Here is a 12,056-nt window from a genome sequence, read left to right as displayed (position 1 = left end):
AAAACAAGAGTTAAAGCAATTTAATCCAATTTTAATTTATTCAAAAATTATTTTTTATTTATCTTTTCAATATATCAGTTATCTTTAATTTGTTTAACTCAAATAATTTCTTTTATGTATGTCTATACTATTTTTATAATTAAATAAAATTTGTAAAAACATTATATTTAATATATATATATGTGTGTGTGTACACACTATAAATTAAATATAATAAATTTAATCTATATAAATATTTAAATATAATATATTTATTCGGATTCAGATATTATCGAATACAACGCAATCGTCGGATTCGAATGTAGAAAATATCCGCTTTATTTTGAATATGGATAATATTCACTTTATTTCATATACAAATGCAGTTTTTTCATATGAATATCTCGGATTTTTCGAATTTTTAAGTCGAATTTACAATATAAGCTCATAAGTTCAATTTTAGTAATGACGTACTTTTCTCAACTTATTTTTATTTTAAATTTTTAGTTTTAAGATATATATTTTAAAATATTAATATAATTTAAAATTTACAAATTAAGATAAATATATTTAGAAACAACTTATTTTAGTTTATTTAATTTATAAAAAATATGTCTTACAAGTAAAATTATACAAATACTTATATGTACCTATTTAACTTATATATATATTAATCTATTTATTACTTATTGATTTTAAGTCCAAGTTAATTATTTTAAGATGGAACCGTCGTGACATATAAAATTCGTTTGATACAAGAAATTGATATATTTTAATTTTTGTTGTGTAGCATTATACAGGATGCATAAAGTCACACATAGTGAGAGAGAAAGAGAGGTGTCCCCTGTAGTAAATGGTAGAAAAGAAAAAATAAAGCCTTATGATGGAACCTGATGCCTCTTTTGATGTGTGAGTGAGTGGTCTTGCTCTCTTCTCATCTCTCTCTCTCCATTTTCTTATTTCTTTTTAGCTTCTCATTTCTATTCTGTACTTCTATTATTATAAGCTTCACCTAAATTATCACACATTTATCTCTCTCCTTAACCTCCCATTTTCCTTCCCAGATCAAAAAACAAACATCTTCAGATTCAACAAGGATCGTTTCAAGAACCATTCAGTTTAGGTTCTTTTTTTTTACTTACATATTTATTTTTCTTGCAAATTTATTGTTTTTTTAGCTTGCAAGCTTGGGATCATGGTCTAGATTTGTGCTTAGCTTCTTTGTATAAATCTTTGATCGATCTTAAGTTCTAGTTGTAATAAAGATTGAAGCTTTGGTTGGTCAATCTATGTTCTTTTTTTTATTAAAAAAATTAAAAAAATAAATCTTCTTCTACAGTAGTTGAGCTTGATGTTGCTTTAGTTTTGTTGGATTTAGTTTCTGAAGGACAGAAATGCTTACTTGGGTTTCGATCTATTGGTTTTTGGTTCGTTTTATTTAAGTTTTCTTGGGACTTGCCCACATAAAATAACACTTCCACAAGTTTGAAACATAGTCTTATCTTTGCTTCAAGCTTTAAATCTTTTCTATTAATGTTCTTTACTTGCTAAATCAACCATGATGATTCAGATTATAGCATAGAATTTTGCTTCTAATATACTCTCTTGTATACACACACACTTGGCACATAAAATAACCATTCTAGACCATTATTTTCTATGTATATCTACTAGACTTTATGTTGGTCATGTTTTATTACGTGTTTTCTTGATTAATTTGTCTTCATGTTATGTGTTCTTGGTTCTTGCAGGCTGCTAATGATGTTTGGTTAGGTAAAGAAAGTGAAAAAGAAGAGAAAAACATCATCTTGAAATTAAGCAAGTGGGTTGGGTTTAGTTTAAAATAAATAGATTTTAGTACTGTTTAAGTGGTGCTGGCTACTGTTATGCTGAAGGTTAAGTATATTAGTAAGATAATTAGGGTGAGTTGTAGCTGTGAAGATAAAAAGAAGAGTACAACAAAGGAGAATCTTATCAGCAGATGTTATCAGTTGAAAACCCCCCAGCAGATTCCCATTTGAAAACTGATGATGATGATGAAAACATCAAGACTTCTTGTTCAAATATAGGAGCAGTAGATCTGTTAAACTCTGACTTTGATGTTAGTCACAACAATTTCTCCATAAGGTATATTTTTTCCACTACTGCTTTTAATGCTTCTTCAACTTTTACCTATATCTATTAGAGATTTAGTCTGGTCAAGTCCATGGTGATAATTCTTGGATCTACTTCATCATTACTGTAGCTGGGTTGAAGCCTAATTTCTCACCCACTTCCTCGTTAGTTTTGTTTTTATGAATTAGTCAAATTTGGTTTTCTAATGGTCATGGTCTAGTTTTATCTTTCTTTCTTCAAAGATCTCTTTGCGTGTTTTGCTAATGATATTTAATCTTCTTTGCCAGGATATGTGATTATTCCTCTTGTGTTGGTTTTTGTTTTGCTTCTTCTAGGAACTATATCTTTTTTTAACTACGGTCTATGTTTTCTTAATATTGTTTGCATACAATAATGAACTCATCTTGAGTTTAGAATCAGCTCAATGGTGTCTTCGAGTTGTCTTAGTTTGAACAAGACAAGTAATACCTTACGAGCTTGATGTTATAACTTGTACGATCTCAAACATTTGAAATTTTGTTGTTTCTCCTGCAGAGATTATGTTTACAATGCTCGGAGCAAGGATATTGCAACCAACTGGCCATTCTCAGAGAAGAACTTGCAACTATGTCGAAAGCTTGGCGTGACAAATTTGTTGCCACCTTTTCAGTGTGTTGATTCAGTAAAATCTATGTCTGTGAAGAAATGTGTTGTTTATGATAATTTGGCAGATGAAGCAAATGAAAGCAAACCTGAGGGGAAGACTACTAGTCAATTTGGTCAAGATGATCTGGTCTCCGTTGATGGTGCTACATTTAATGAGAAACTGAACTTGGATCATCCACATATCACTTCAAGCGTGTCTGATCAAGGAGAAAAAGAAGTTCCATCTGAAGTTGAACAATCTCATCCTGTAAAAGAATCAGAAGCTGCGATTTTGTTAGAAAACTCAACCAAACAAGTTGAAGCAGAAATTCTCCCAGTAGCTTGCAAGACTGTCAAAATAAGCAAACCGGAACCTCTAGTTAGGAAATCGAGACTGATGGTCAAGTTGGGAACTTTATCTGGTCCTAGCACGAAAGAAGATAACATGACCAACAACTTCATAGTTTCAGAAATAATGGCTTCCAAGGTATGCCCAGTTTGCAAAACTTTCTCATCCTCTTCAAACACCACCTTGAATGCACACATTGACCAATGCCTTTCTGGGGAATCTACTATTAAGTGGACAGAAGAACCTAAGGTGATTAAGCATAAAATAAAACCAAGGAAGATGAGATTGATGAGGGATATCTATGCAACTGCTCTACATTGTACTCTGGAAGATCTTGATAGAAGAAATGGGACAAACTGGGCAAGCAACTCCATTCCACCTGATCAATCAAATGAATTATGTGTTGAAGATAGGCTGGAAAGATTGCCATATGCTGGTGTTGAGGAGATTGGTCATAAGGAAGGTGAAGTCTATATTGATACTGATGGAACAAAAGTTCGGATATTATCAAAGTTCAGCAAGGCAGCAAATATGCAAGGGAATTCTAGAGCTCAAAATATGCTTAAAAGTAACAAATTTATTACAGACAAGAAGAAGAAAAAACATCAAAAAATCCTCAAACTCGTTCCTCATGGAAAGCCATACTCTTCCAAACCACATCCTAGGTTTGAGGTATATAAATGCTTCAATATTTCTTTAATATACCTTGCTACTGGTGTTGCTCTTTCTTAATCTTATTGTAGGGTTCAATGTTATTTACGTGTTCGGCAATTTGTTGTGCATATTCTACAAATTATTGAAGTGTTTAGCACTAGGTTTATATCACTACCAGTCTACCATCATCATTATATATGTTTTTTTGCCTGTGATTCTTGGTAGTCTTTGACATATATCAGCATATTGGAAAATGTTATTGCCCTAGAGATCGGAAATATATAATAACTTAAAAGGCATTCCCTTAAAGTCTATCTCATTACACGAATCAACCTTTTGTTCATTTACATTTTTGTAGCTGAAATATTGTCTTACAATTGTTGATTACAGATTTATAGAAATTTAACTGTGGGACCAAGTGGTGAGGGGGAGGTAGAACTGGGACAGTGCTCCAAAGCACAGGAGCAAATTAAGCTTGATGATTCAGGAATCATAAGGCGATGGGTAGGATCTAAGAGAACTGGTTTAAAAAAGAAGACCCCTCTTGAAGATAAACACCAGTATCCTGGACAGTCTTTGGCCAAGTCATTCGACAGCAATTGCCTTCTAAATAAACAACAGTCAATCGAAAATCTTGTTTCATCTCAAACCAGAAAAAAGATGGAAGCTTCAAAAAATGAGGCGGGTTTAAGATTATGTAGGGAGCAATCACCACTTGGGAAAAAAAGAGAGTTCCCATGGAGCTCTGAAGGCGTAGGCTATAGGAAGAGGTCTATGATGTTACCGAAGGATAAGAAGTTGAGAAAGGAAGGCACCTCTGTGCATGATAGTTGCAAAGATAGTCGGAACCATACATCAACCAGAGAAACTTCTTTTAGCAACAAAGCAGCACCGACCAAAACTTCTGATGCGTTTGTTGTCACCTCAAAGACATCACGTACTTATCAGGAGTTCTCATCAAAAGCTATGTTATCTGCTTCTACAAGGACAAAACTGACAAACCATGTGATTGTCCCCAAACTCCGATCTCATATCAAGAGAAAAAGTTCAGTGTCTACGAGGTCCCAGTTCAATAGCCAACTGGAAACAAATAACAAATTTGCATGGAGGCCATCTCAAAATGATGATGATCAGCAACTTGATTCTACGGAGGATTTTACTAATGAACGATCTGAAATGGAAGAGAACATGGGTAAGATGGCCCGTAGACAGACCAAAGTTTTAAAGGATAGGGGCTCTATCTATTACTCCGGAAAGGAGGAAGCTGCTGATGGTTTGAAGAATTCAACAAATGAACCTTGTAATTATGGTCATAGTGTAGGTGTAGTGAAGGAATTTTCCCCAGTAAACGTTCGCAGTGCTTTAGAAAATTCGGAAGACTCATTCGATGATGAAGAATCTGAAAGTGAAGGTCTACCATTTGGGGAAGATATTGCTGTTGAACCATCATACACAGTAGCCTATGGGGGTTTCATAAGCTGCAGTGATTCTTTAGTTTCGGAGTTCCCCAAGCTGCCTAGCTCTTCTGAGAGAAGCAAGTCTGAACAATGTGCTGAGGTAGATCAGTGGGATTCATCTGGACATCCAACTAGCTCAAGGGATCCAAGTTTGAGTGATGAACAAGTGTTTTCTACAGATGCAGTGGGCAATGTAAATGTTATGACTGGAGAATTCAATAACTTCTCCGAGATTGATCCTATACCTATTCCTGGGCCACCTGGTTCCTATCTGCCGAGTCTGGGGCACTTGGGGTCTGATGATCTTCAAGGAAACTTGTTAAATACTTCGCAAATTCAATCTACTGAAGATCAACATGATGTTGACATGGATAAGTCTGATTCTCCCATGTCTGCAATTTCAGATATTTCTAATCCTACATTGGCAATGTCCAAGTCAAGATCTTCAAAAAAAAATTCAGTTGACCCCCTTTCTGCTCAACACGAGATTCAGAGAAGCTTTTCGGGTGCTGCTCAAGATTCACGAGCAGTAAATCTAGGTCCTGAACATTTGAACCTAGAGACATCGAGAATCAATGTAATGTCCTTCCCTGAAAAGGCATCAGCAGGTTCAAAATTTGAACAGTTGTGCCGTTGCTCCCGGGAGGAGGGAACTCAAGGTGGTGTCTTTAATCTTCAGGAGTCACAACTGCAAAGGCAGCAGACAATGCCGTTGGATTCATTTCCTCAAATGCAAATTGATGAAAATGATTGTAGTGAAAGGCTTGGAAATTCCATCTCGAGATCTGGGGCATTCTATTTCCACAACTATCCGAATTCAGGATCTGGAAAGGTGGTTTATCCTACAAGAAAAATTTCCTCGGAACATATTGACAAGAATATTTCGCCGGAGCACGAGGTTAAATTTTCAACTCTTAGGGATTTTGATTCAGCTAATTCATCAGCTCCAAATCCTGTTCTTAGGCTGATGGGGAAGAACTTGATGGTCGTCAATAAAGATGAAGTTCCATTGCTGCAACATAGGCAGCACCAGTCAAGTTCTATGAATGCCCAGCCACATTTGCAGTGTGGTACAGTTTCTGAAGTTTATCCACGCGGTGTACATAACAAGGACTATCATTCATGTCTTAATCAGGTCGTTACTCAAAGTCCTATTGCCTTTAGCCAGGATCAACGACAAGATGCATTTGGACAAAAAATTGATGCAAGGCTGTCAAGGAACTTTGAAGGTAATGTTGATGTAGAAGCACTGCAATTACCATATGATGCATCCGGACTAAAGTTTCCAAGCATGAATGTGGCTGGTTCTTTCAGATCTTCACTGGGGCAACATGATTACAAAGTTGGAATGAAAGTGTTAGCCGAAGAACGACCTGGAAATAGACTGAACAATCCACTAGCATATGGTTTACAGAAAGATGTTGCAACTTCTGGGGTCAAACTCTGGGATGTGGGTCCCACCTCCACTAGGGAGATCATTATTATTGATGATCCTACCAACAGTGAAGCTGATTTTTCTACTGGTACAATGTGCCATGATGGCATGAGGAGAATCGGGGTATCTTTTTCCAGTAATGCTAGGAATTCAATCTCAGCGGACTCCAAGTTCAGTTCAAGGTTTACAACCTCATATAACAGTAATCCATCGGAAGGCGCGGGTTTTTTTTATGGGGGGCAACCCCTGATGCACAACACAAGCTTCCAGATGCCAGTTTCTGAGGGAGTCCATGCGAGTCCAGTGATGTGGAGTTGCAACTCAGAAGGCCTGAGCTTCTTGCGTCCAAGTTCTTTAAGTTCACAATCAAGCTCTGCTAGTCACCTGAGACAAAAAATATACTACACTCCCAGCTTATCATGAATGCGAAGTTTGAATTTCTAACGGAAAGTGAATTGCAGATTCAACAGGTCACTCAGTCACTGGCAACTCTTATAATACTTAAATTTACATTTTCCCAGTGAAATAGGAATGGTAGTTTGTTCTTGACAGACAACTGCGGAAAACTAGCAGATGAAGTCTTGATCTGGGTCTCATTTAATATATTGGCTTTGAGTTAAATAAAAATATCTAAATATACTGGACGTTGAGGTAGATTAATTAAGACAGCAGTTTTCCATAGGATTTCTGTAGTAAGCAAAAAAGTTATATGCTTCCTACAGACTGTTTGTTTGTACAAGTGATCTTACAGTAATAACTTAATTATCTTCTCTACTTGGTGCGATGTAGATATGTATGCTTGTTATTTTATGCTTAATTTTGCAGATTGGTTTGATTTTATGTACTTCCAAATGAATAGAGGGGGGCATTTACCCTGCCCGCTCGACCCTTATTCGGGGCGGGAAATCGGGGATTCTTTGGGGTACGGGGCGGGGATCGGAGAGATGTATATAAAAATTTTGGGAATCAGGGGTGGAGATAGTACCTATTGACCCCCAAGTTACCTGATTGCCTCCCTATAGATGATGTTCAATTACTAAATTTATGTTTTTGTAATTTTACATGGGGCGCAACTTCGGGATAGGGGGCGTGATAGCACTTCCCTACCCTAAAGTTACCCTCCCTAAAAATGATGTTCAATCACTAAATTTATGTTTCTGTAATTTTGCATGGCGCGCGCCTGGTTCTGAAGGGTGATTCCACTGACGTGCATGGAAAATGTTACACCCAAACCCAACGCTTAGCATGCACATGGTTTTGCAATTAAGAACGGAAGACTGAAAACGAGCCTTAATGATGTTATCTACGATTAAACAATGTAAACTATACGTAGGTTGTAAGATCAAACAAATGTTACAGTACAATAAGATGCAGCCGGCTCCCAAGAACACTTTAGATCATTTTCAGCTTAATTTTAAACGATAAGGCGTTTATAATTTTGTATAGTTAATTTTTTTTTAATTTAGAAGTACGAGTAATCCAATAATTATAGATGATATTGCTATAGTTTCATTATTTTAAATCTTAATGAATGTAACCATTTATAATGCAAGACATGGTTTTTAGAATTTATCTTTTCTAAATTAAAATATTTTCACAAATCATAATTTAATTTATCAATATTTTATTTTGTGCAGTTTTCATTTCACATACTTTCGTTTACACTATGTTCCAAAAACATTTGTACAAAAGAAAAGAAAAGAAAGTTGCTTTTTAATTTTTTCGACTTGTTCTCAAAAACTTTTTTATGGGGATTTTTCGAGGTATAGAGAACAGAGCCAAAAAAGGTAAATGCTCTTTCTTATTTGCGAAGGTCAAAAATATAAAAGGATCAAACTTATTCTCACATTTACTTTTCTCTCATAACACTTTTGTTTTTTCCATATTTTTCGTTCTGAAAATAAAAAAATAGTTCGGTAAATAATCTTATCCTAAAAAAATTTAAAAGAAGAGAACTAAGATTAGGATAGTATTGTTGAGAGATTAGGGTCGCTTTTGACCTCGATTGACCCTACCAACTCATTTAGTTTGGGTTATACAAATACTAACTCGTTAATCTAAAAAAAATCATAAAACCCAACCCTCTCAATTGTGTAATGGGTGTGTAATGGGAAAAATAACTCTTAATCTATAATTTGGAAAAAAATGATCCAAAATATCCCAATTCATCAAAATGACCCTTACTATCACCAAAAATGCAAGAAAGGAATGCGTTTACACTTTATACAAAATCTGTTGTTTTCCTTATCGGGTCTAAGAGATGGGCCTTGGATTTTTTTTAAATTAAAGCATTTTGAATATGCGTTTAACTAGTGATAACGCATTGAAAGTAACGTTTATGCCATACCCGCATGACTTACATGCATTTTTAGAAAAAAATATTATGTTTTTCAAATAAAAAGATATATTTAAAATTAATAAAAACGTAATCGTAGTTGCATTTTTTAAAAACACGTTTTAAAATTGTGTTTTTAAGTGATAAAAAGGCCATATTTTAGCACTTGTGAAATTTTGGGTTTTTTTCCCATACTAAGGGCCATTATCCGTAATGGGTTGGGTCACATAGATTTGGGTTAATCAGACTGAGTAATAAAATCAAAACTAGTTAATAATAGATAATGTGACCACAATTAAGTTGAATGCAGGTGTAAAGTAATCTACAAAACTAGCAACTAGCAGTAATGTAATTCAATTATATATATATATGCACTTGCTCAAATAAGAAACCTGATATATATATATATATATATATATATATATATATATATATATATATATATATATGCACTTGCTCAAATGAGAAACCTGAATATTGTGAGAACCGAAATCTAATCTTAACCACTCATTTTTCTCCCTCAATCTAATCATAACCATACATTTTAAATTTTATTTGTCAATCATCTCTTTCATCTACCTCTCTACCCACCATACCCACCAACCACCCACCTACCTCTACCACCCATCACCACCACGCACCAACCGCCGATGTTCCGGCCTCCGTCATTCCGCCCCCCTCTCTCCCCCACCGACTTTATCTTGAATTAATGGTTGCCGGAATCTACACATCTTCACTGTAGTCTCACTCTCCACCCATTACTGCCATCATTACCTTGCCCCATTTCAGATCTAAACTCCGAGTTTATTTTTCATCTACAAAACTTTAATTGACCGAACTCAGATCTAATAATTATACTTTAAATATTAGTGGTCTCGGTATTCATGTGTGGTAGTGATGAAGATGGTGTGATAATGGAGTAGTGGTGATGTTATTGTGGCGTTGAAAATTATTGGTGGTATTTGGAGTGTTTAATAGAGGGATTCAAATATGTATTGATGGTGATTAGTGATGATTTATGATGATATGATGGTGATTATGTTTGTATAGTGGTCGGAGTTGGTGACCGTGGCCGGACTTAATGGGAAAGATAGTAGCCGAATCTAGTGATTTTCGGTTGCTGGTGATGGTTTTTCGTATACTAATGGTGATTTTTGGTTTTCCGGTGGTGATTTTTTGTTTAACGTTGGTGATTTTATGTTCGCCGGTGATGATTTTCTGGTGATGGCCGGAGCTGCTTGTGGCCGGAAATGGAGGTCGACGGTGGTTGGAGGTGGCAGGTGGTAGAATTAGAAAGAAGATGATGATAAAATATTTTAATATTTAAAATTAATGTGTGGTGATAGATTAATATAAGCTATAAAAATGGGTGATTAGGATTTGTTCTCATGTCTCACAGTAAGAGAGGTTCTCATTTAAGCGCGACCCCCCCTCTCTCTATATATATATAAAGAGAGAGTAAAGTGCACTTCGTGTATTTACATTTGAAATACTGAAAGAAAAAAATACTTACAAAGTGCGTGATTCCATCAAGTCCGTCTATTTTTGTTAGTTTTAACGAGGGCAAAATTGGTAATTGAAAAACAATATTGTCACCAATGACTATACTGGCCTGAAAAATTAACAAATACATCCGAACATAATTTTATTTACCTTTTTCACTTTCTTTCTTCTCTTCAGCAACCGCCTTTTTGGATTGACAAACTTTTCCCGACACTTACCTTCTTCTCTGACGATCTTCTCTGGAAGAACTCTTCTCGTGATTGGAAAAAGTTAAACGTCGTACAACCCATGTGAAGTATGGCAGACAGTTTACACCTGGCAATATGTGAACAGTCAACAGTTAAAGCAGGAGTTAGTGCATCCGTCACTGTTACTCCTCTGCATATACACCATGAATCTCTAAATTTTTGAAAAACCTGTATAATTATTCTTCTTTGACATTTCCTGCGATTTTGATTAGGGAAATTCAAATCATCATGACCGAGTCATAACTTTATATAAACCAAATATTTGTTGTTAATCGCGAATGTAAAATCTTCATCTTTATCTTCTTCTTTATACACTCCCATTTTCAATTTGTAATAAAATATTAAAATGTATACATACAAACATTGATATTAATGGCACTGTGAATTTCTCTTTCTTTATTTTTGTTAGATATTGAGTGCAACATGGAGGGGGATGGATGTGTTTTCTTGATTTTTAGGCTCTTTCAAAACTATTTAAAAATGGTGAACAAAGCAGTCTAAATTGTAGAGATATTGTGTTTAACAGAATTAATAAAACATGCACAACAAACACATTATTTTCAAAATTAACTTAACTTTGTATTAAAATTAAGTATGTTTTGCTACAAATTTCTGGGTTCTTTGTAAGTAAAGAACTCAGTTTCTATCTTGAGATAGTACAAGAATATCTAGATCTGTTTGTTACACTTAAAAACAAAGGACCGGTGTTAACTTTATAGATTAGTAAACACGGGTTTACACAACATGCAATAAGATGAACTAAACCCTACTTTAAGTTATCTCTAAAACTTTCCATTTTTGGCTTAGTAAATCCTTACAAATCTTGTAGATCTGCGACCTTCCTTTGTCAGTTAATCTTGTGTTAGGCCCTTAATCAACTGTAGAGGGGGTGAATACAGTTAATACGATCAACTAGACAAAGCTTCAACAAAATCAAACAGTTTTTATATCAATCTTATAAAAACTTAATACACAAGTACTTTCTCAAAAGTATGAACAAATATCCTTGAGAGCTTGTAGGTTATGCGAAAGATATAATAATATCGTAATGCATATAGCATGAACCTAAATTGTGCTTTATATAGAGCACAACTACCAATGTATAAGGAATCCTATTCTATTAACAACAAGGAAACCTATACTATTGTTTCTAAGATAAAGTCCTCCACCGACTTGAAATTCCTGTTTCCTTTTCCTCTTCAAAGATCAACTGATGTGACAAATACTGATTTTATCATCCATTGATATCATAATCTGTCGAATACCAACATCCATCGACGTCATCATCATCCATTGATACTTCTGATAGTTTCTGTCTGATATCATCAATTGCTCCTAACAATCTCCCCCTACTTGT

At 34.9% G+C, this 12,056-nt stretch overlaps 1 protein-coding gene across 1 annotated transcript; it reads left to right on the top strand.

Annotated features, from left to right (window-relative positions):
* The first annotated feature begins 890 nt into the window (after positions 1-890).
* Positions 891-7,387, top strand: LOC141707665 (uncharacterized). The gene is made up of 4 exons (XM_074510967.1): positions 891-1,102; positions 1,731-2,106; positions 2,629-3,739; positions 4,112-7,387. The coding sequence occupies exons 2-4, from the start codon at positions 1,961-1,963 to the stop codon at positions 7,034-7,036; spliced, it is 4,182 nt and encodes a 1,393-aa protein (XP_074367068.1). The 5' UTR covers positions 891-1,102; positions 1,731-1,960; the 3' UTR covers positions 7,037-7,387.
* Positions 7,388-12,056: the final 4,669 nt, after the last annotated feature.

Source organism: Apium graveolens, chromosome 2, assembly GCF_009905375.1.
Source record: "Apium graveolens cultivar Ventura chromosome 2, ASM990537v1, whole genome shotgun sequence".
In the NCBI taxonomy this organism is placed as follows: Eukaryota; Viridiplantae; Streptophyta; class Magnoliopsida; order Apiales; family Apiaceae; genus Apium; species Apium graveolens.
The sequence above is the reverse complement of the archived record's forward strand: the minus strand, read 5'-3'. Positions and strand labels throughout refer to the sequence as shown.